Source organism: Rattus rattus, chromosome 4 (assembly GCF_011064425.1).
Source record: "Rattus rattus isolate New Zealand chromosome 4, Rrattus_CSIRO_v1, whole genome shotgun sequence".
Taxonomy (NCBI): domain Eukaryota; kingdom Metazoa; phylum Chordata; class Mammalia; order Rodentia; family Muridae; genus Rattus; species Rattus rattus.
The window spans coordinates 107,557,410-107,583,530 of NC_046157.1; the positions used below are offsets into that span (position 1 = coordinate 107,557,410).

General features: G+C 40.3%; 1 protein-coding gene across 1 annotated transcript in view; it reads right to left on the reverse strand.

Annotated features, from left to right (window-relative positions):
• Positions 1-447: 447 nt before the first annotated feature.
• The window catches only part of Phf3 (PHD finger protein 3), a 69,638-nt gene continuing 43,964 nt past the window's right edge, over positions 448-26,121 (reverse strand). Inside the window, exons 7-16 of the mRNA XM_032899720.1 lie at positions 24,642-24,946; positions 15,332-15,448; positions 12,616-12,746; positions 12,355-12,445; positions 11,910-12,048; positions 10,677-10,872; positions 9,543-9,690; positions 7,894-7,983; positions 4,236-4,431; positions 448-4,012 (exon numbers count right to left, since the gene is read on the reverse strand). Of these exons, the coding sequence (XP_032755611.1) occupies positions 1,899-4,012; positions 4,236-4,431; positions 7,894-7,983; positions 9,543-9,690; positions 10,677-10,872; positions 11,910-12,048; positions 12,355-12,445; positions 12,616-12,746; positions 15,332-15,448; positions 24,642-24,946 (3,527 nt within the window). The 3' untranslated portion in view covers positions 448-1,898. The remainder of the gene's footprint in view (positions 4,013-4,235; positions 4,432-7,893; positions 7,984-9,542; positions 9,691-10,676; positions 10,873-11,909; positions 12,049-12,354; positions 12,446-12,615; positions 12,747-15,331; positions 15,449-24,641; positions 24,947-26,121) is intronic.

Sequence of the window (26,121 nt, forward strand, 5' to 3'; positions counted from 1 at the left end):
AGCTACAATGAACTGCTGTGGATGCAGCACAGCAGCCACAAACCTGAGCACTGGAGAGGTCATGCTGGAGTGATTGACATGCACTGGCCAATGTGTACGAACAGAGGTGTGGCCAGACAGCTGGCTTCCTCTCCCTGTCTACATTAGCTTGCTGAGAAGAAGTTCAAAGTTCTCAGGAACCGCATGTTCAACCCCATCTTTGTACTTAGAAGTTCTCTGTAGCTGTTCCCATAGCCCATTAACTTTTTTACTGGTAGCTTAGAAAACAAGTCAGGGGGTAGGTCAACTCACAAACCACATAAATGAGTAAAAGTAGATTAACTGACACAGATGGACTAAGAAACTCATTTCTTCACAATCACAGAAACAATGATGAGACTTGGGACTGGTCTGGACTGAGGACTTCCTTTTCCCTGACAAGTTAACTTCCAAAATAAAAGGAGACCAGACATTAAAAATACTTTATTTAAATGGAAAAACTTCATTTTAGAACTTTTATGATGATGATAAATTTCAGAGGCAAAGACGGGAAAAAAATATTGTAATCCTTGCAATTCAGATAAAAATGTTTGACTGCTATTTTCTTTGGGAAGGTTAATCTGGTTTCAAAAACATGGTAATCCTCCTTTAGAAACGGTTTTCTTAATTTTGTGGCGTTACGGGATTCTTCATGGAACAGGTAGATAAGCACACTGGTGGCTCCTGTCTGGCTGTGGAGTGTTAGCATCAGCCGGCAGCTATTGCTTTAGGTTTTAAACATCAGCACAGGATGGATTTCAGGGTGTGAGTAAGTTTAGATCTGAAAGAACAAGTCTTGTGTGTTTTCTATTTCAAGTCAAACTGGCATACTCAATTTTACAGTTGCCCTACAAACAAATCATTTTCCAAAAAATATAATCAAAAATCAAAATACATTTCACTTAAAAGTCTGCAGTTTCACAATGACTACTGAGTCTGTATAACAAAGTTTAATCATATATAAGTTTTCAGAAACATAATGGCAGCTAAATGGCTGACTGCAAAGCTCCCTACTTGCAGTTCTAAACACTAGCCTCGGTAGATGTGAGTCATGTAAGCTGTAAGAACAACCACTCCTCGCTTAGGAATGTCTGACAGTCTGTCTACATATTCTTGGCTGAGTAAAAGAATAATGTCTCAAGGAAAAGAAGCTTCGAAGAATCGCTTTTACTATTGAATTTCAAATCACACACACAAAGTAGGTGAGAAATTCTTTTATCATATTTAGAATCAAAATATCCCTTAAAATATTTACATTTTACAGTAAAAAGGATAGCAAAACACAAGATCATGTACAAGCTTAAGTATTCAAGTTTCTGAAGAGCAGAAAGGAAAGGGATATGGCCTACCACACCGCCTTCAGTGAGCACAGATTAAAGCAACAAATGGACTCCCTGGGCTCTTGATTCACAGTCAAAAGCTGCCCCTAAGTCAGGATGGTCTGACTGGGAAGTCTTGGCTTTCTTGCCGCTCCTCTACATTTTCTTTAAAAACAGTGCAATTGAAAACAAATGTACAGAGCACAGATTACTTCCAAATTAGTCATTATATAAAGGACATTCACTAGAGGCAGGAAATATATTTCATAGTTAACCATATTTACCAATTAAGGAATAAAACTAAAATTTCTAAGCCTTTATTGCATATTAATTAAACAAATCTTTGAATATACATACAGTATTGTAAAACTTTAAAAATATTAAATTCCTGTAGGTAGGACAGTGGTGTGAAGGGGGCACTGGTGCACAGGACTCCGCACCAGCACAGTTTACTGCTCTGCCCACCTCCAACAGCGAGGGCTAAGACGGCACAGGCCTACCAGGCAACCTTATAAAGACACACGGACAGTTTTGAGTATGAAGCTGAAGCAGCCTTGCGTTTCACCTTTTGCTCTTCGCCCTGTCAGTGTGGTCCCTGTCTTTATGGTACCGCTCTCTGTCCTTCTCCCCCTCTCTGTGCTTGCTCTTCTCTCTCTCTTTCTCCTTTTCATGGTCTTCACCTTTAGGCCTGTCCGGTTTCTTGTCTGCACTCTTACTCTCTCTGTTGGCTTTGCCATCTGCTGCTCGATCGCTGTGTGATAACCGTGGTCTCTCCTTATCTTTATGTGCTTCCTCTTTGCTTTTCCTGTCTCTGTCCTTTTCTTGGCTTCTGTCTCTGTGCCTGTGCCTTTCAGATTCTTGCTCCCATTCCTTGTCATGACGGTCTCTTTTCAAGTGGTGCGAATCGCTGTAAAATCTCTGACGGTCCCCTTTACCCCTATTAAATGGCCTATCTGGTTGCTGTTGGTCTTGCCTACCCCATGGGTCACTATGTCGCCTTTCTGGTCTCCGAATATCTTTTACCTGATAAAAATTTTGTGGTCCCATGTACCTTGATGCTTGTGAAAGGGGCCCCATCATGCGCTGTGGTTGGCCCGGGACGTGAACAGGTGGCCAAGGAGCCATGGGGGGATTCTGAGGAAAGCCAAAGCCTGGAGGCGGAAGTAACGGAGGTGGCAAATGTGGTGGGAATCCAAACACACTTTGGGGAGGGAAATTCTGGGGTCCTGGGAATGGGAATCCAGGAGGACTAGACTTGAGGTGCTGGAGGTTGGGCTGCTGTGGCCTCATTGGTGAAAAGTTTGTACTCGCTCGGGGGCTGGTACTCCTGGGAGTAAAGTTGATGCTTTTAGAAGGAAATTCTGACTGGCATGTGTTTCCACCTTCAAAATGAGATGATGATGTAGCTGATCCTCTTCTAAATGGGTGGATGGTTTCAATATTTTGTGTTAAAATATCCTCTTGTAAAGGATTGGCTTGTTCTGCTTGTGAAGGATTTGAGTTTTCTACTGAGGATGAGTTTGGCGCAGCCTCTGAATCATCATTCTGCTCTACACACGAGCTCTTCTCCAGAGAAGAGGGCTTTCCCTCTCCACTGACGGGTTCTACGGGCTCTTTGTTGCATGATGGAGCAGACACAGCATGCCGTTCTCCGTTTCTGCAGCTCTCTGCATCCTTGCTGTCTGGAACTGTCTGCTGGCCCCGTCCTGCTGCTTGCCGAGGATCCCTTTTCAGGTTGATAAACTGTGGGGACCTGGTGTTAGCAACAAGATTCTCACTGCAGCTCACAGTTCCATCTACGCTTCCCTTTCCGGTGCTAGGCCTGCAAGGAGAGTTACTTGAAGTCCTATTATCTTGCGAACTGTTCTCTTGATCCTGGAGCAGTGGTCTTTTTAATGTTCTCTCTTTGTTTTCCACAGTTTCCTCTTGTTTTGAAGGAATTGATAAATTAGTTAAGAATGCTTCTGTGGAGACATCTGGTGGTTTCCCTCTCAGACTAAGACTTGCCAAAGGCCCTGGAGAAATGGAAGAGGAGCCTACCAGTGACGTTTCTTCTACTCCTGAGTTTTTACCTGTAGACTCTGAAACATTTTCTGCTTTAACTTTTATCTCCTTGGCTTCACCTTCAGTCACTTCCACTTTATCTATTTTCTCTACTTTTGGGGTAGTTTGATCATTTATAAAAGGAATTTCTTTAAGAGTGCTTTGCTCTACAACTGGCTGAGCCTGCTCATAAACCTGACCAGTGGTGCCCAACAGGCTTTGGAGTATGTCATCCACAGGAAGAGGTTTATTTGCTAACTCCAGAGTAGAAGGTTGATTTTCCCAGCCAATCAGGACCCCAGGAAGGAACCTTAAGGGTTTTGGTGGCTCCTGCTTGGTGACTTCCATTAGAGGTTCAGCTGCAGTTGGCAGGTCTTCCTGAGGAAGCTGAGGGGGCTTGTTTCTCTGCTTGTGTAACACAGTTGTAAAGGAATTGAAAAAGTCACTCTCTTCCTCTGCTGCTTCCTCTGTGGATGACTCCATTCTACCTTTTTTGTCAGGTGGCAAGGATATTGGGGCGCTCTCCGGAGTCTCAGCTGCGTGACTGGGGCCCGCACTAGCGCTGTGCTGCCGCTTCAGCTTCTGACGAATAATCAGACCCAACAACAGATTAGGTCTGTGCAGCTCAAGCCCTGGAGAAAGCAAACAAACATGAGAGCCATAAACCAGTGGTGCTTTCCCATCATTTCAGAGCTCTGACAAGCACTTCAGTACAAGCCATCGCATGGTGGCTGGCCCACTCATGCCATCTCTAACGGTTTGGATCCTAAGACAGAAAGCAACCATTCCTTCTATTTTGGACCTACCCCTCCCACTTTATTTCAAGCTCATTCTATTACCGAAACGTGTACCTACCAGGTCCATCAAAAGGCACGAGAGGGTGTGGAATTTTATCTGCAGCGCCCAGTGGAATAAGGTACATATCTTTAACCTGCTTCATGTTGTTAGCGGCCACACCATAGCGCTTTCTGCTACTGAAGTACGCAAACAGCAAAGTGTAAGAAATCTGATCTTCTTCAGTTACTGGTGTGAAACGAACCACACAGATTTCCTATTCAAGAGAAAAACAAACAATTGCTTAAAATAGTAACCTAAAATGCAGCTTTATTTTTATTAGTTTATTAATTAGTATTCATCTAATTTTAAGTTTTGGTTTTGATAAGACTCTAAAAACAAACACATAACAAATCCTAAGTTTTTAAGGTGATTGGCTAACTCAAGAATTTTGTTGCCTATCTCTGGGGTTCTTGGCTTTATTTCAAATAAAAAGATAATCATAATTTGGTATTACTTCAGGAATGGAGGTTTCTTCTTAAAGGTATTCAGTCAAAATGGAAAAGGCCTACTTCACTATGAAGTCTCAACTGACAAGAAGAAAAATACTAGTGAGCTAAGCTGTGGCTTGGCTTCCTAGAATTATAAACAGGTTATTAAAAGCTCTCAACTTTGAAACTGGAGAGGTCAACATTTAGAAAATTCCACACCTGTCTTCAAGTGATAGGATGCAATCAAAACACAGGTACCTCGAAAACTTTTGTATGAAATTACTGTTAGTCTATGTTTATAAGGCTTATGTAATCCATAAATCATTTCAAAATTATACTTGAATCACCATTCTCATGCTAGCATCTTATGTATGTGCTAACATTCCAAAATTCAAAAAAGCCCAAAATCTGAAATATTTTTGATCACAAGCAGTTTGGATAAGGGATATCCAAACTGTCTAAGTAATATCACATTACTAATATATCCAAAGCCTACTACTATTGTGTTTAAATCATTTCAAGCTGAAGGTATGCTATAAAGTACTGGGACAGTAATATGTACACACACACACACACACACACACACACACACACACACACACACAGAGAGAGAGAGAGAGAGAGAGAGAGAGAGAGAGAGAGAGAGAGAGAGAGACATAGACACCTACACAGAGAGAAGTAATAGCAACCAATGTAGTACTTATTTTTTGGTCATATAAACCAGGCTGGCCTCAAGAGGTCTGCCTGTCCCTACCTTCCAAGTTCAGTAACCTTTTAACTACTTCAATAAACTGTTAACACTATATCAATTTAAAAGTCTATATTGGAAAAAAAAAATCCTTCTTGTCAGGAGCCATAATAGGTCAAGCTAATAGCTAGCAGGTGATCTTCTTGAGACGGTCTGCTGTGGATTAATCTGAAACAGATTTACTCTTATAGCCAAAGCCTAAGAGAATTCATTTTAGGAAAGATCCCTGCTATTAATATGCTTTTCCCATCATCATCATCATCATCATCATCATCATCATCATCATCATCATCATCATCATCATCATCATCAAACATATACAACAATCACGAGGTATTAGATTACCCCTTTGGAGCAGATCTCTGCAGGAGATGTACTGTCTTGTAGTGATGCTATATAGACAAATAGATGACTTAAGTCTTAATGATGGTCCTACAAGAATTCCTAAAATTGCTGGAGAGATAGCTCAGCGGTTAAGAACACTGACTGCTCTTCCAGAGGTCCTATGTTCACTTCCCAGCAACCACATGGTGGCTCACAATCATCTGTAATGAGGATCTGATGCCCTCTTCTGGTGTGTCTGAAGACAGCAGCAGTACACTCACATACATAGAGTAAATAAAAAAAAAAAAATCTTAAAAAAAAAAAGAATTCCTAAAATTATATCAGTGATTATTAGGCTCTTTCATAGTGGGACTGCTATTAGGTCTCTTCTGATTGTCAAAACTGCAATGAGAACTCTGCCAGTCTCCCACGTGTCACCAGTTAACCAGACTTTCTCCTACTCAGAGCACGTTCCAATAGGTTGTAAAATAATTAATTAACAACTAAGGTCATAAAAAGAGAATTAATGATTTATTATAGGTGCTATGACAAAAGATAAAATATTGACTGGGTTTATCTATATAAAACTTCACTAATAACTTATGGTTTTTGACTTTTCAATGAACCTGTGACAGGTGATGGATGGATGTTTAGCCAGATAATTACTCCTAATGCATGTAAACATTCTGTGTTATAAACTTCTATTTCAATTTATGATTTGATTTTGTTATGTGAACTTCCGATGAACTTTGTAACATGTGATCATGTATTCTGAAAGATGTATAAGTACTGAGGACAAAAAGAGTAGAGAAGAGCTAGAGAAGGAACTTTTCCTTCAAAGAATTTTCCCCTTTTTCCCCACTTAGGATCTTTCTGTTTTCCCCCTTAGACAGCTTTCACAGGAAACTTTTTACAACTTAGTAATAAACTCTAAAATTGCTTTCCAAGTGTCCTTTGCAGACAAGCAGGCTGCCGGCTATAGTCCAGCAGTCCCTGCTGAGACCGTACAAAGGCTGTGCACTTAATCCTTCTGTTTGAGGAAGAGGTGCTAAGTGCCAGAGACTGCAGTTTCTGGCCTCCGAGGATCACAGAAGGCAGGTCAGCTACAGTAGCGAGGTAACTTAGACTTAGATAAGTAAACTTTTTATTATACAGCAACCCTAAATATCTCGTAAGACAAAGGCTTACCCTCCCTCAATACTCTTCCCCCTTGACGAGAAAGAAGACCCTGTAAGGATTTACATTATTCCGCGAGTGTTGGGGGCAGAGGTTCCACCTCAGTTTACGATCTTCCCTTCCTGTTACTAACAGACCGGGACCTCTGGCCGGCACACGGCCCCTCTGCCGTTTACAATCCTCCCTTCCTGTTACTAACAGACCGGAACCTCTGGCCGGCACATGGCCCCTCTGCCTGCTTTCTTCCCAGGTGCACACAGCTGTGTGACTTAATTCTCTCAATTCTCTCTGCTCAACCAGAGACAACTGTAAATTCTAGGGTTTGCCTTAAAATAAAAAGCTGATGAGCAGCCCTCATGGTTCCCATCTGCTACTGCTGAGTGACCAGTGACCGTCTGTGCCTGACGAAAGAAAGCACGCACTATTGGGAACAGTAGTGTGGAAGCAGCAGCCTGGTTCCCACCTGACCCTGCAAGCGCAGAACCCCAAGCCTCCACGTCTGACACAGGTAAACCTCAGACCTACTCTAATGGTTCCTTCCACAGTGCTGACAGAAGCCCAGAACACAGACCAGAAGGCAGAGATCAAGGGCAGGTCGCACTGCTTGCAGAAATGACTTCCCTTCAGTTAGTATAGTCATATATAGAATCCACAGGTCAACCAAAGCGACACTTTTAGCTGCCCAGAAATAAGTCTCTTGCTGGGACCTAAGCTCTAATTAGCTTGCTTGGTTCACATATCTGTCTCCCCAGGGCTGAGATCATAAATGTGCACCTCCATGTCCTATGTTTCATGTGTGCTGGGGATCAAACTGCGTAAGTCACTTTAGTAACTGAGCTGCCTATCACCTCCCCAGGCCCATTACCTCCTCGATTGATTATATACATTTCCAATTTGTGTTAGTTGCCTGCTCATAAGAGACACTGGGTCCCTGTGTGAGACTTTAAGTAGTTTGACTCTGTAAAACATTTCACATACTAGCATGATTGAGTTTACTCACCTTGGTGCCTGATGCTTTTATTTTTTCGACATAATCCCAAACAGTCTGAGGCGATATCCTGCCACCTACTTGAATGCTATCTGGTAGGTCCTGGGGATAAAAGAAAAGGTGATCAACAAATGCACAGCATCTTCATGACAATGCCATGTCCCATGCATGTTTAGCTTTGAGAATTATTTGAATAAAAATAAAAACAAGATTAAGATCAAAATCTAAATCATACCAGGGCAAGACAGACAAGCACAAGGACCCCGTGGCCAGCAGCACACAGGCACACAATTCAAAGAGTCGGAGGTGGGCTCTCTGCTCCTCAGTGGTGGGCTGTGGCGGTGGACAGCATTATTACTCTGTTTTGCTTTTATTGAAACAGGGTCACAAAATGTAGCTCTTGCTGTCCTGGAACTCACTATGTAGACTAGGCTGCCCTCAAACTCGTAAGAGATCCTCCTGTCTCTGTCGCCAGAAGCTCATACTAGCAGTGTGTGCCACTATGCCTGGTGCTTTTTTTAAGCTTTTTCAGGAATCCTTAACTATTAATAGCTGAAGTTCAAATTTTATGCAATTTAATTACAAAGTATATTCTTCAAGAGAAAATTAACTCTAACAATACCGTTTTAAAAGGTTTAACTATAAACACTAAATGTATATTGACACATAGATATAGTAAATCACAAAAAGTTTAAATTTTATTCAGTATATTCCTTTTTTTCCTATGAAGACCAAGGAAAAGCATAAAAGTAGAATTAAGTTTATTTAACTCATTAGTTGCTTTCAATATTTTGATATCTTAGCTGTAATAAAAGTAAAAGTCAAAGATGAAGTCCATGAAACTAATCACACTGAAACTATGGCACTGAGAAATATCTTTATTCAAATTTAAAAGGGTCTGAGAGACCAGGATCATGTAAAAGAATTAGCTTCAAAATGATCGAAAGAAAAAATAAAAATTCTAAAAGAGTTATTTTTTTTTTACCCTCCAAAAGACCACTAGTAGCCCATTTAACTTTTCTCTAGGTATATTCACATTCCTAAAACATTACTGCCCATGTAACTTGCACAAGAGCAACACTGTGTAGTAACTTGGAACAATGGGATGTTGAGGACCATGGCTCAGTGGCAGAAGGTTTGCTGTGTGCACGCCAGGCCCCCGGGCTGCACACCAAGATCACAAGGAGAGAGGAAGAAGGTGAGGCTGAAGAAAAATTTAGCCTAATCAAAGGAAAACTCACCTTACCATTAGAGGGAATGAGATTTACAACAACTCTTGTCTTAGAATAAACGAAAAAAAAAAAAAAAAATGGATCACATCCACAAGAATAATGTATACAGCTCATGTATACTGGCTTTACCGTCTATGACGTTTAAATGTCATTTGTTCACTACCCACAGTATTTTGCTACTGCTGTTAATCTTTTAGTTAACTGATCACAGGTATCACTGCAGTGAAAGATACATGAACAGTATAGGAATTCCCTTTAACAATTAAATACTTTTTTTATATATAAATTTATATATAAATTTGCCAGCACTTTATGTAATATATGGGTTAAAAGAGTCTTTAAATTATTATTAACAGCATGTCCCCCTGCCTACTGTTCTCAGAAACACATGCACACCCAAGCAAGGCAAGGCAGAAAAGTTCCCAGTACCTCTGTCAAGTACTCAGGGGATCCAGACACTGGGTAGGCTTTGGTAACGAACTTCGCCACAGATGGCATATTGATAAAACCTTTCCAGATGAAGTTCAATCGAGCCAGGAAGGTTGACTCAACCTCCACAGTTCCAGGCATCTCTGGACTAGAAAGGGATACTAAAGTCAGCAACCTTGCCAGCCAGACGGCGCAGCGGGAAAGACATTTGGCCCTGCTCCTAAGGGCCTGGGCTCAATCCCTGGAGGCCACATAAAGGTGGAAAGAGGGAATAACTCCACAAAGTTATCTTCAAACCTCCACATGAGTACTGCAGCACATATACACACACAAATAAATGTAATAAAATATCCATGAATGAGTCCACTTTCTATAATCATTAAAAGTATTTTATGTCCAAAAAAGACAATAAAAATGAGTATCAATAAATGGCAATAAAAATAAAAGCTATTTTATTTTAATTGTTTGTTTTAATTTTTAAATTTAATTTTAAAAGTTTGAAAGCTATTTAATTGAATTGCTTACTCAACTCAAATGAACTCAATGAAAAGTTTGCACTTTCAATGTATAACTTTACGATCACAACCACACAGTCATGCCTTACAACGACATCCTTCTGAACTGGTTGGAGGTAGACTAAGATGCAAAGGTGTGCACGCACGGAACAAGGCTCTATTCCCTACTTCTTGAGATCAGTGTGTTCCAACCACGTGTTTCTGATCTGTTCTAACGATGTGCTCACATCATTTCACCTTTGCGGAGTTTTGCCTGTGTTTCCGTGTGCCTTTTGCATGTCCATGGAAACCAGAGGGAGCTCCATCCTTTGGAACTGTAGTCATGGATGATGACTATCTGCCTTGAGGGCGCTGGCAATGCAAGCCAGGTCCTCTGCAAGAGTCGCCAGTGCTCTTAACTGCTGACCCACCTTTCAGCCCACAGTTAAGAGTCTGAAAGTCATTACTTCACACTCTCAAATCTCTTAAATCTAAAATCCATTCAAAATAAATCAACCTCTGAAGTCCTGTTCATTTATTTCAATTGGCCTGTGGTATACGTAATAACTTTCTGTGTTTGTACATCTGTAAGAACAATGAAGCAACAATTGTTACAGAAGTGCGACTGAGAGACAGCTACCGTGGAGTGGGAGAGAATGTTGATTTGGGAGATTCTTGTTTCTCCTCCTCAAAGAATTCAGAGGCCAGAATATTTGTCGTTGAAGACAATGCATCCGCTATACTTTCCGCCTCGTTGTCGGAGTGTTTCCGGGCGCCGCCCACAACAACCTTCACGGTTTTGGGAGAAAGATCATCTACAGGCGGTGCCATTCGACCTGAAGCCAAAAATACCAAATAAACTTGTTACCTGCAATGTTAAAACTTTCCTGCATTTTTACTTTCAAAAGTGATAAAATGTCTTTGGTTCAATTATTGAGTAAATATTTCCTGGGGTAATACACACCTGTGATTTTTCTCATAGCAAGTTGGTACACCTATTCTAAGAACCAAAGAGTTTACCAATGCCACCCTCTGTCCCAGAGACCTAAGCTAACTGAAATGCAGTTTTCTCATACTGTGAAAAGGTCTACCTGACTGACTTAACGTCCCCTTTAACTATTGTATAATTATCACTGATGTTTAAACAGAAAACAGCACAAGGAGATGAGAAGTTGCCGGGCTCATCATCAGTTACGGAAGTGAAAAACTAAGAAAAGAATGTTAACACACTAATGGGGGACGGTGTGGCCTAAGCCTCTAATCCCAGCACTGTGGAGGCAGAGGCTGTAGATCTGAGTTTGAGGCCTGTCTGGTCTACAAAGTTAGTTCTAGGACAGCCAGAAATATTACACAAGGAAACTCCTCTCAACAACAACGATCACAAAACAACAACAAAAACAAAAAAAAGGACCAAAATAAAAACATTTTAAGAACCTAAAGTAAATCTGACTCCCTGATGAATTTTCTCCTAAAATATTGATAAGCTCCAACCAGTAAAAAGAAATCTGTATTCTGAAATGCTACTCCTAACCATAAATGCACAGCGCATGTCACTGAACCTGAATAGTGTAAAACAGAAAATGACACTAATTTGGGGCTATAATATCCAAAAGGGAAAACAAGGAAACAAAGCCTCAAACGTTCTGAGAATGGGCAAGTAGTCTAACTGCTCTGTCTCCATTCCTGTGCACACGGTAAAGCTTGCACACGTGGCTTTGTCTGAGTTTATAAACTGGATCCACTCACAAACAGCAGGAGTGGGATGGCGCTGCACCACCCAAACCAGAGAATAAACCCCTACCCTGACTACAAACCTGAGTGCTAAAACACCCTTAAACAGTGAGCAAACCCCAGAGAAAGCAAAGCTCCCAACCTATGCATATTTTGCAGTTCAGGTCAAAAAGATGCTGTCTATGTTGACTAGTGGTGTCTTTGGATGTGGAGTCAAGCTCTTCTTTTTGTTTCTCGGATGCTTCTGGCTTCTCCGAGGACTTATTGGCTGAAGAAGGTTCCTAACATAAGTGAAAATGAAAAGAGTTTCAACCGATACATTTTGACAGCAATTTTAAAAACTCAAACTGTTAATTTGTCAAAGTCAAGCCATTACATTCAAAAAAATGTTTTTACTTTCTTTAACAACAAAACAAAACAATTAGCCTTTGTTGCTTGGAGTAAAAACTCAACTCATTTTTCAAAGCTTTATTGAAACTTCAAGTCAGTATTTCCACTGGTATTTGTAAACAAGGAACCCTGAAGTAGACTGTCTCCACCCTCATCCACTTATTTCTCATTTTTCTATTATACAAGAGAAAACACACCTTAATATAATTAAAGAAAAGTTGCAACAGTTCTCGAATTATACGACTTATGAAGCCCCAACGAATTACTGTATCGAATACTCTCAGGATTCTAACAAGTTTTTAGCAGGCACCTAAAGTGCAGACAACCTGCACTGTGAGAAAAAGTGAGGCCCTAAGAACCAGTCAGTAAAGCAGTCCACTTTAAACACTGTCCTGCTTTAAGAGCACCAGCAAAGCTGTGTCCACCTCCATATCTGGAGCTGTGGAGCATGCTCCTACCTGATCTCCATGGCTGCTTCCTGCTCTTTCATCGGGGCATCACTCTCGATTTCTATCTCACCTTTGTGAGTTATTTTCGTGATTGGTCTTCTTTCCACTTCTCTCTGTTCCTTCTCAATCATCTCTATGGTCTAATAGAAAATATTTTAAGGAAACATTTAAAGTGTGTGTCTTAATTAATGAGGACTTACCTAAAGAATTATAATTAACTTTCAGTTTTCTCTGATATAAAATCCCAACAGAACCTGAGAAGTTTGGACAGGTCTATGCCTAAGCCATGAGAGGCTCATGTTAACATTCTGCAAGAAGGCAACTGAGAGGCAATGCTCAGAGTGGGGAAACACAAGGCAAGGATCCAAGAATGAATTTAACTCGCAGTCCTCGTCTATGTTCCAGTGTATCCCTCCAATGTCACCTTAGAACAAACGAACAAAAACAGGTAACCCCCATCTACTGTCTCCTGAGCCTGTTCAGTTAACACTGGTAATTAACAGAAAGAAACTCAATGACAACATATTAAAGTTAGCAAGTATAACAAGAGTATGAGACAGAGTGGGGCAGACTGTGCATACACACACACATGCATGCATACTCACACACGCATGTGCTAACTAGAGCAAAGAAGAATAAGGACTGCAAAGGTCTGTCCATCCATCTTGTTTGACGGTTATAAAACATCCATTAACAAAGTCAAGTAGGATTAGTGAGGTTGTTCAGCGGGTAAAGGCTCTTTATCACACAAAGAAAAGTAAAACATGGTCTCCAAGGCAACACAGCCAATTTTAAAGCTTAGGTAAGGCAAGTGCAGATTTGGGGTGTGGAGGGAAAGATGACGTTAACATTATTTTTGAAATAAAGTGGAGGTGAGATTATATGAAATCAAAGTAAAAAAAAAAAATAAATAAAGTATGACACACTTCATGAAGGCCTCTGGACCTTTAGACCACCTCAAGCCTAGGAAAGTGAAAGTCTAGGAACAAAAGAATCATGTAAATTGAGCAGGGCAATAAAAATCATACATAATCATTATTTCCTAAAACGGGGAGCTAATGGTTATATCTGATAACAAAAGCTCACATCATCTATTCCCTCAACCTTGCTAGGCATGGGGGTGCAAGTGGCCATTGATCTAGCACTCGGAATATTTGAGCAAGGAGACTATAGCCTGGGCTATACATGGTGAGATCTTTCCTAATGAATGAATGAATGAATGAAGGAAGGAAGGGGGGAGGAAGGAAAAGGAGGGAGGGAGGAGGAGGGGAGGGAGGGAGGGGAGGAGGGAGGAAAGATGGCAGGCAGGCAGGCAAACTTTTAGTTAATCTTTAAAGATTGATTTTAAAGGTATTGCAAGTATAAATCCCAACTGAAAATTTTTGGCACCTGTGACTTTGAGAAATTTTATTTTAAAAATTTCGTATGGTATACAAATTATAACACTCCAGTTCGATCTGATACAGCACCACATAAACATATCTTCTCAATACATTAGTTCTAAAAACACCTGACTTTCTTCGGAGATTTGACCCATGAATCTTGATAGTAAAATTCTAAAGTCTTACAAAGTTTTAAAATTGAACAATCTGATTCATTAAAATGTTAATATTGATAATGCATTCAAACTGGTTATAGAGCACGTTGGTTAATGCTTATTTTCCAATTGTTCTGATTTGCAAGTAACAAATCATAAAGTAATTCTATAATTTGGTGATTAACAAACAAACAAAAAACCCTGCAGAGATGAAGAAAGGCAATAAAATATAAGAACTTAGGAAGCAGAGGCTGGAGAGGCCCAGAGTTTGTTAAGGGCACTTGTTGTTCTTGCAAAAGACATGTGCTCACTTTCCCAGGACCTACATGGAGGTTCACAGCTGTTTGTAACTCCAGTTTTCTGGGATCCAAAGCTGTGATGTCTAGTTTATATCAATCTGACACACACTACAGTCACCCAAGAGAAAATGGGGGGACCCTAATTGAGAAAATGCTTCTACAAGAACAGGCTGTAAGCAGACAAGTTTGCAAGGGATTTTCTTAGTGATCAATGGGAGTGGGGCCAACTCATTGTTAGGGACACAACATGGGACACCCCTAGGCTGGAGTTCCTGGGTTCTATATGACAGCAGGCTGAGCAAGCTCAAAGGAACAAGCCAGTAAGCAACCCTACTGCATGGCCTCTGCACTGGCCCCTGCCTCCAGGTTCCTGCCCTGTTTGAGTTCCTGTCTTAGCTTCCCTCAACAGATATATAAACCCAAGACTCAGGATATATAAACCCAAGAAACTCTTTCCTCCCCAGGTTGCTCTGGTACTAGAGTTTCAGTGCAGCAAGAGAAACCCTAAGACACATGCCCTTTTTTGATACTATGTGCACACACACACACACACACACACACACACACACAGGAAAGGCACTCATACATAAAATAAAAATAACTGAATCCAAAAAAAAAGTCAAATGGCACATGCCAATAGTCTCAACAACTCAGAATGTTGAAGAAAGAAAATCACCTGGCACAGCCAGAGGAGAGGGGAGGGGAGGAAAGGGGAGGGGAAAGGAGGGGATGGGGAAGGAGAAGGGGAGGGGAGAGAGGAGAGGGGAGAGCAGAGCAGGGGTACGGTAGACAATATGCAGCATTAAGGGAGAGACAGCCTGTTTAACCTGCACTCTGTATAGACTGACTGTGATAGGCAAGCTGAACACAATGTTCCAGATGTCCTTACGTGTCTGTTTTCCCTCCGTCTCCACGCGGCTAACTCTTTGGAGGCTAGTTCTTCTGGACTCATTCTTATAAGATGATCAGGGGTTACTTCTCCTTTTAGAACTTTCTTAAATAGTATCTATGGGATTTTAAAATGAGAAGAAAATGAGACACAAACATTTAGAAACAGAAGAAAGCTGTAATATGTGAACTTCCAATAAATAAACTTTGACTTTGAAGCTACTGTGAAACCTGATTTATGAATATGTAGTAATTTAATACACACAGCCAAACAGCTTTATATTCTGAAAGAGTAAAACATAAAACACATCCTATATAAAACTCAATTTGATGCCAGTGATGTGGTCATACCTGTAAACCCAGCACTCAATCTTGAGAATGAGGCAGGAGGATGGAATTTAAGGACAGTTACAAAGTGACATTCTTTTAAGCTTTTGCCCACCCACCCACCCGTTCCCTAAAAGAGAAAATCCATGTAAAAAACAACATGAAAAAGCAAATGCAATAAAACCACTATACATGTGTCCAAAAATTGTCTTAATCTGCCCCAGGACAAATTATAATAACCAAACCACTTATAGAAAGGCACTGAATGAAAGAGCTTTTAGTCCATGTAGTGGTGTTTCTGTTTCTCTGTTTTTTAAAGATGTTTACATTTGAATCCTGGCAGACTTGAGTGGAGACCAAAGCAAAGAACTGAGTGCAAGGAATAGCAATCTTCTTTTGATTACTGACCAACATTTCTAGATTATATAGTGTAAGAAGTCCTTGGTCCATGACAGACTATACAATGTAGATTTTTCTTCAACAGCTGTTAGTACATTTGAAAATAATTCAATCAATTACACTTCCCCTATTAGGGGAATTGTTTCCATTAATTCTGCCCAAATTCTAAATCTTCAATGTTTAAAAACTGCCAATAAGAACTATGTACTATTAGCATATAACCTATTACACAGCTGCATATAACATAAAATTCCAGTGCATGCAAACTACACACATTTAAAATTCACTACTTAGTGACAGAAGGTGGTTTAGCTGCCTTTGTCTATGCAAATACTCTATGTGTGCACAATGCAAAATCTCCTAATGACACTTTGTCTTACTGTATCAACATGGTCATGTGACTATGGCTTAAACTATCTATGTACTTAGCATTTTACAACTGTGTACATTCTTGTGACACATATTACACAGGGAGTAACAACGAGAAAAACAAGCCTATACCTCTCTAGTACACATGTAATTTCCCCCCAGGATTGTTGGTCTGCTGTTGAAATACATAAGCTTTGAGAAATGATCATATTATAGCAAATATTAATCTGCAAATTTACATCACTGATGTGGAAACTTTTACACAGAGAGATTTAATTCTATAATCCAGAGTTAACTTCAACAAAATTTCTCAATGCACCTATGTAAATATAACACACAAAATAACCTTATTTATATTTGGAACTTTCAAAGTGCTCACTTCATAATTTTTGCTTAGTGTATGCAGTATAGAACTTTCTAGGTGTAAAAACATATACAAACACACACATAAAAATACACATCTTTTGGATTTTTGCTAAGCCTCAAACAAGAATTCCCAAGATAAAATTAAGAGAGCAAAAAGGTTTAATCCACAGCTAAAATATTTTTTAAAGTAAAGTTCTGGCCTGCGCCCGGAACTGAACTGAACAGGTTACATGGCTGCTGCACCCAAATCCTGTGGAGGAGAGAGCTGGACCCTGGGACGTGCAGACAATCCTGAGAACTCAGAGGAGACTACTACTTTCTACCTACAATCCTGACACAAGAGGAAATCACCTAGTACCATCTGTGCCCCCTGGGCACAGGGACTTAGGAACAGTCAGGGGCAGGACCCTTTGGGTTTCTGCCTGTGCTGAGAACTGAAAGCCAGTAAACAGGAATGCCTACACACCTGAGAGCAGAGCTCTCTGTTCCCAGATCCGGCTGAAAGCAAACAGGTCTATAGGAGTGCTGACACACAGGCCAACAGGAGGGTCTAGCCATTGTCAGAGACAGCAAGACAAGCTAACAGCAGAGACAACCCAATGGTGAGAAGCAAAAGCAGGAATCTAAGCAACAGAAACCAAGACTACTTGGCATCATCAGAGCCCAGCCCTCCCAAAAAAGCAAATACTGGATATCCAAACACATTGGAAAAGCAAGACTTAGCTATAAAATCACATTTTATGATGATGATGGAGGACTTTAAGAAGGGCATAAACAACTCCCTTAAATAAATACAGGACAACACAAGTAAACAAGTAGAAGCTCTTAAAGAGGAAACACAAAAATCCCTTAAAGAATTATAGAAAGACACAACCGAACGGGTGAAGGAACTGAACAAAACTGTCCAGGATTTAAAAATGGAAATAGAAACAATAAAGAAAGCACAAAGGGAGACAACCCCGAAGACAGAAAACATAGGGAAAAGATAAGGAGTCATAGATGCAAGCATCACAAACAGAATACAAGAGATAGAAGAGAGAATCTCAGGGGCAGAAGATACCATAGAAAACACCGACACAATCATCAAAGATAATGTAAAAATGCACACAGCTCCTAGCACAAAACATCCAGTAAATCCAGGACACAATGAGAAGATCAAACCTAAGGATAATAGGCATAGAAAAGAGTGAAGACTCCCAACTTAAAGGGCCAGTAAATACCTTCAACAAAATTATAGAAGAAAACTTCCCTGACCTAAGGAAAGAGATGCACATAGACATACAACAAGTCTACAAAACTCCAAATAGATTGTATAAGAAAAGAAATTCCTCCTCTCAAATATTAGTCAAAACACCAAATGCACAAAACGAAGAGAAACTTTTAAGAGCAATAAGAGAAAAAGGTCAAGTAAAATACAAAGGCAGACCTATCAGAATTACACCAGACTTCTCACCAGAGACTGTGAAAGCCAGCCCAGGTTACTGTATCCAGCAAAACTCTCAATTAACATAGAGGAAGAAACCAAGATATTCCATGACAAAACCAAATTTACACAATATCTTTTTACAAATCAAGCCCTAAAAGTGATAATAGATGGAAAACTACAACACAAGATGGAAACTACACCCTAGAAAAGTAATCTCCTTGCAACAACACCAAAGGAAGAGAGACACACAAACATAATTCCACCTCTAACAACAAAAATAACAGGAAGCAGCAATCGCTATTCCTTAATATCTGTTAACATCAATAGATTCAGCTCCCCAATAAAAAGACAGACTAACAGACGGGATGTGTAATGAGGACAAAGCGGTTTGCTGCATACAGGAAACACACCTCAGAGACAAAAACAGACACAAACAGACAGTAAAAGGCTGAAAAACAACTTTCCAAGCAAATGGTCCCAAGAAACAAGCTGGAGTAGCCATTCTAACATCGAATAAAATTGACGTTCAACCAAACGTCATCAAAAAAGATAAGGAAGGACACTTCATATTCAGGAAAGGAAAAATACACCAAGATGACTTCTCAATTCTAAATATCTACTCTCCAAATAGAAAGGTACCTACATTCATAAAAGAAACCTTATTAAAGCTCAAAGCACACATTGCACCTCACACAATAATAGTAGATTTCAACACCCCACTCTCATCAATGGACAGATCATGGAGAGAGAAAGAGAAACTAACATAAATTATGAACGAATTGGACTTAACAGATATTTATACAACATTTGATCCTAAAACAAAAAGAAATATACCTTCTTCTCAGCACCTCTCGGTACCTTCTCCAAAATTAACGATATAATCGGTCACAAAACAGGTCTTAAGAGATACAAGAAGATTGAAATAAACCCATGCATCCTATCAGATCACCATGGACTAAGGCTGGTCTTCAATAACAACAAAAACGACAGATTATCCACATATGCATGGAAGCTGAACAATGCTCTACTCAATGATGACTTGGTCGAGGAAGAAATAAAGAAATTAAGGACGTTTTAAGAATTTAATGACAATGGAGGTACAACATACCCAAACTTATGGGACACAATGAAGGCTGTGTTAAGGGGAAAACTCATAGCTCTGAGTGCCTCCAAAAAGAAACAGGAAAGAGCATATATTAGCAGCTTGACAGCACACCTAAAACCTCCAGAAAAAAATAGAAGCAAATACACCCAAGAGGAGGAGAAGGCAGGAAATAATCAATCTCAGGACTGAAATCAATCAAGTAGAAACAAAAAGGACTATACAAAGAATCAACAAAACCAGGAGCTGGTTCTTTGAGAAAATCAACAAGATAGATAAACCCTTAGCCAGAATAACCAGAGGGCACAGAGACAGTAACCAAATTAAGAAAATCAGAAATGAAAAGGGAGACATAACAACAGAATCTGAGGAAATTAAAAAAATCGTCAGATCCTACTACAAGAGCCTATATTCAACAAAACTTGAAAATCTGTAGGAAATGGACACTTTTCTAGACAGATACCAGGTACCAAATTTAAATCAGAATCAGATAAACCATCTAAACAACCCCATAAATAGAAGCAGTTATTAAATTCTCCCAACCAAAAGCGGCCCAGGACAGGATGGGTTTAGTGCAGAATTCTATCAGATCTTCATAAAAGACCTCATACCAATACTGTCCAAACTATTCCACAAGATAGAAACAGACGGAGCACTACCCAATTCCTTCTATGAATCCACAATTACGCTTATACCTAAACCACACAAAGACCCAACAAAGAAAGAGAACTTCAGACCAACTTCCCTTATGAATATTGACACAAGCATACTCAAAATTCTTGCAAACCAAATCCAAGAACACATCAAAACGATCATCCATCATGATCAAGTAGGCTTCATTCCAGGGATTCGAGGATGGTTTAATACACAGAAATCCATCAACGTAATCCACTATATAAACAAATTGAAAGATAAAAACCACATGATCATTTCATTAGATGCTGAGAAAGCATTTGACAAAATTCAACACCCCTTCATGATAAAAGTCCTGGAAAGAATAGGAATTCAAGGCCCATACCTAAACATAGTAAAAGCCATATAAGCAAACCAGTAGCTAACATTAAACTAAATGGAGAGAAACTTGAAGCAATCCCACTAAAATCAAGGACTAGACAAAGCTGCCCACTCTCTCCCTTACTTACTTACTCAGTATAGTTCTTGAAGTCCTAGCCAGAGCAATCAGACAACAAAAGGGGATCAAGGGGATACAGATTGGAAAAGAAGAAGTCAAAACATCACTATTTGCAGATGATATGATAGTATATTTAAATGATCCTAAAAGTTCCACCAGAGAACTACTAAGCCTGATAAACAATTTTAGCAAAATGTCAGGGTATAAAATTAACTCAAACAAATCAGTAGCCTTCGTCTACTCAAAGGAAAATAGGCTGAGAAGGAAATTAGGGAAACGACACCCTTCACTATAGTTCCAAATAATATAAAATATCTCGGTGTAACTTCAACCAAGGAAGTGAAAGATCTATATGACAAGAACTTCAAGTCTCTGAAGAAAGAAATTCAAGATCTAAGAAGATGGAAAGACCTCCCATGCTCATGGATTAGAAGGATTAATACAGTAAAAATGGCTATTTTTACCAAAAGCAGTCTACAGATTCAATCAATCCCCATCAAAATCCCAACTCAATTCTTCATAATGCAATTTGCAAATTAATTTGGAATAACAAAAAACCCAGGATAGCTAAAACTATCCTCAACAATAAAAGAATTTCTGGAGGAATCACCATTCCTGACCTCAAGCAGTATTACAGAGCAATAGTGAGAAAAACTGTATGGTACTGGTACAGAGACAGGCAGGTAGATCAGTGGAATAGAATCGAAGACCCAGAAATGAACCCACATGCTTATGGTCACTTAATCTTTCACAAAGGAGCTAAAACCATTCAATGAAAAAAAGATAGCATTTTCAGCAAATGGTGCTGGTTCAACTGGAGGTTAACATGTAGAAGAATGCAGATCAATCCATGTTTATCACCCTGTACAAAGCTTAAGTCTAAGAGGATCAAGGACCTCCACATCAAACCACATACATACACTCAAACTAATAGAAGAAAAAGTGGGGAAGAGTCTCCAACACATGGGCACTGGAGAAAATTTCCTGAACAAAACACAAATGGCTTATGCTCTAAGATCAAGAATTGACAAATGGGACCTCATAAAACTTCTGTAAGGCAAAGGACAATGTTGTTAGGACAAAACGACAACCAACAGATTGGGAAAAGATCTTTACCAATCCTACAACAGATAGAGGGCTTATATCCAAAATATACAAAGAACTCAAGAAGTTAGACTGCAGGGAGACAAATAACCCTATTAAAAAAATGGGGTTCAGAGCTAAACAACAAATTCACAGCTGAGGAATGCCGAATGGCTGAGAAACACCTAAAGAAATGTTCAACATCGTTAGTCATAAGGGAAATGCAAATCAAAACAACCCTGAGATTTCACCTCACACCAGTCAGAATGGCTAAGATTAAAAAAACTCAAGGGACAACAGATGCTGGCAAGGATATGGAGAAAGAGAAACACTCCTCCATTGTTGGTGGGATTGCAGCCATTCTGGAAATCAGTCTGGAGGTTCCTCAAAAATTTGGACATTGCACTACCTGAGGACCCAGCTATACCTCTCTTGGGCATCTACCCAAAAGATGCTCCAACATACAACAAAGACACAAGCTCCACTGTGTTCATAGCAGCCTTATATATAATAGCCAGAAGCTGGAAAGAACCCAGATGCCCTTCAACAGAGGAATGGATACAGAAAATGTGGTACATCTACACAATGGAGTACTACTCAGCTATCAAAAACAATGCCTTTATGAAATTCATAGGCAAATGGATTGAACTAGAAGATATCATCCTGCGTGAGGTAACACAGTCACAGAAAAACATACATGATATGCACTCACTAATAAATGCATATTAGCCCAAAAGCTTGAATTCCCGAAGATGCAATCCACAGACCACATGAAACTCAAGGATGACCAAAGTGGGAATGCTTCACTAAAGGGGGAACAAAAATATTCATAGGAGGGGATATGGAGGCAACGTTTGGAGCAGAGACTGAAAGATGGCCATTCAGAGCCTGCCCCACATGTGGCATGCATATATATATATATATATATCCACCAAACCCAAACAATATTGTTGATGCCGAGAAGTGCATGCTGACAGGAGCCTGATACAGCTGTCTCCTGACAGGCTCTGTCGGAGCATGACAAATACAGAGGTGGAAGCTCACAGCCAATCATTGAACTGAAAACGGGGTCCTCAATGGAGGAGTTAGAGACAAGATTGAACGAGCTGAGATACCCAATGACACCCAGAGCTCCCAGGGACTAAACCATTATCCAGAGAGTACACATGGACAAGCCGTTGGCTCCAGCTGCATATGTAGCAGAGGATGGCCATTTTGAGCATCAATGAGGGGAGAAGCCCTTGTTCCTGCCAAGACTCAATGCCCCAATGTAGGGAAATGTCAGGCAGGGAGGCGGGGAAGGATGGGTGGCTGGAGGAACAACCTCAGAGAAACAGGTGGGAGGGGGATAGGATAGGGGGTTTGTGGATGGGAAACCAGGAAAAGGGATAACATTTGAAATGTAATAAATATCCAATTTAAAAAAAAAAAAAAAAAAGAGGCAGCTACCCAGGGGGAAAAAAAAAAAAGAGTCCTGAAAGTCCATCCACGGTTTGGCTATGAGTGCGTGTCTGAGTTAGCCGCTGGGTGGAGCCTCTCAGTCATGCTAGACTCCTGCCAAGTCACTAACTTTGGAGCTTGCCTGAGTTCTACACACGTCGACCACCAGCAGCATGAAAACCACTGAAGTGTGCTCAGCTACAGAGAAGAACTTGCAGTGTGGCCACCATTCTCAGGAGAATTACTGCCGTAGACGGGGAATATCTACTCCACTGACAATTCTGTAGAAAATAACTATGGAAATGAGTCGCTTCAAGTCAGAGACTGGTACACAGAGATGTGGACCATCAGGAGGATTCATCTCATTGTTAAGCTCCGTTAGATACTCTAGAGTAAAATGCTATTGTGATTATTAATTCTGTGTTGAAATTTCATTAAGCCTTTTTTGTAAGTAACCTTTTCTTGATTCTTTCATTGATTAAACTGCCTCCAGTGTTAAAAGCAACAACAACAACAACAACAACAACAACAAAAGAGTTCTATTTAATTTGGTATTTTACAGTACTTTTCTGGGGAAAGAACGAAGTCTCACTGTGCTGCACAGGCTGTCTGGGGATTCACAGCTTAGGTGATCTCTGTTGCACATTGCAAAGATAGCTCTGATGTGAAGCACGTGCCGCAGGCATGGATCTTTGCTTTTAGTCTACACTGAAACGTGACTTTTTGAGTGAACACAGTTCTACTCTCGGGTTTAAATAAAGATGCTTAGGCTTAACAGAGATTTTGAAGAATACTGAAGGGCACATTTTTGTATTCGTTAAGTGTATTCATTTATGCAAGAGATAGTGAATGAAGAAAAGAAAGTGCACATAAATCCAGACACGTGGTCAATGGACTCCCAGAAGGACTCACTCATGTACAGGATTCCTCAGTCAGCAGCACAGAGCTACTAAAATGTAATGTTCTTGGGCTGCGCACACAGCTCGGCTGGGAAAGTGCTTGCTTAGCACGCATGTGGCTCTGGGTTTGAGCCCCAGAAACAGCTAAGTGAGCACTGTGGCTCTGACCTGTACTCCCCACACTCACCAGATGGAGGTAGGATGATCAGAAACTTAGTCATCCCCTTCCCTGCCAGTGAGAAATGACGCTCTTAGCAAGAAGCAGCTCAGCTGTGGAGAGCAAACTTTGTGACACGGGGCCCTGAGTTTAATCCCTAGCACCACAAGCAAACCAACCACACAAGGAAGGCTATGTGAGCTCCACATCTTCACAGCGTTGCATCTACAAAGGTACTGGATCGTGGTCACAGCTGCTCTCGAAGGCACTCAGACTACGGACATATGCAGGACATATTTGTGAGTCTAAATCAAGAGGCAAACTGATCCTCTCACTCCAATTATGCGCCTATTAGGGAGGGCTACTTGATTAAAGTCCTAGATCCCAGTTCAGGACATGGCCAGCATAGCCACATTTAGAGGACGAATGCGATGGCTGTGTGGGAAGGTGCTTGCTGCCAAGCCCGCTGACCTGAGTGCAACTCTGCACACACTGGAGAGATGACTTCGCAAAGCTGGCCTCTGACAGAAGAGCCACAGTTATGTGCATGCCACACACACTCGTGCACACAAAAGTAAGTAAGTTCAACCTCAGACAAGTAAGTTACTTACATTGTTCTTAGGATCTTTTAGATTGAACATCAAACTTCTGTATTTATTCTTATACTTGGCATCTGTGTCCCGAAAAAAAGAGAAAAGTTCCTTTTCAATTTTTGTGGCAACCTTTGCTGCCTTTTCCTCTGGGATCTTCAAGTTTGAGTCCGTAAGTCTTTTCATAAGAATATCCTTAAGAGAGTGCCGGACACTCTGTCTGATCTGATCTGCAGAAGGCTTGGTGGCAGCAGTGGCAGGAGCGTGCACATTAGGTCCACCCTTTTCAACTTTCTTCTTCTTTGTCTCTTGCTTCTCATGAGTACCTAACGTTAAAAAGTATGCAAACTCATTAAAAGACACTTTCTCTGTAGTACATGGTGGAAGTCTAAGCCCACACAGACTAAGCATCATTTAGAAACAACGCCAGAGCCCAGCATTCATTATTTCAACAGGGCTGGTGCTGACGTGACGCCTAACGTTTCCTGTGATGGAGAGAGAGAGAGGTTCTAAAGCCATAGAGAGTATGCACTCACTTATTCTTCGTGTATTTTCTATTTTTAAAGCTACTTAGGAAGTCTGACTCAATCTTATTACGTAAACTTATAATTTAATGACCTTACTGATGAGTTACAGAACTGACTGAGCTTATGTCTTGTGTGTGACATTAGATGAATGCTAACCCACTCTGTTACTTTTTCTTTCTGACATTACCAATTTGCATGCATTTTCAAAATCCCAATGTCAAACAACCTACTACTTTAACATCAGCATATTTATTCTAGAACCTTCTCAGCTCAATAATATTTTTTTCCTATTTACTGGCATTCAAAACAATCATTCTAGGTAGACTGAAGGATGGTTCACAGGTTAACAGCATGTCCTGCTGTTCTAGAGGCCAAGAGTCCAGTTCAAGGAACCTGTGATCCTTGAACTCATGATCACTGTAACTCTAGCTGCCGGGGAATCTGTGCACTCCTAATGAGCACACCTCTGCCTTCCAGAGATACCTATGCTTACTTATACACACCCACACATACACATCACACATGCACACATATACATCATTAGAAATAGTAAATGTAAATCTTCAAAAATGAATGACATATAAAGCTGTCCTGATTAGTGGTGTACACTGGGATACAGATAAACCCCATGTAATACATAAATCAGCGTAAATTCATCTCATCATTTATAACTTCTAAAAATGGTGAACATATTTAAACTCCTAATTTTTTTTTAAAACTTCTAAATTTTTTAAAACATACGTTATTATTTGGAGTCACTTTGCTGTGTAATAGTATACCAGATTTCTTGCTTGTAACTTGTTTCATTTTATGAGATTTCCCTACCCAACTCTCTCCAACCCTTGGTAAGCAGTAGCTAAAGTACTCGCCCATCTATTCCTAGCTTCTGTGAAGCCAGCGTTTCAACGCTGCATCAGCTGGCAGACGCTTGTGCACAGAAGCCATCCTAAGCACTAAACTCATGTCCTACTGTG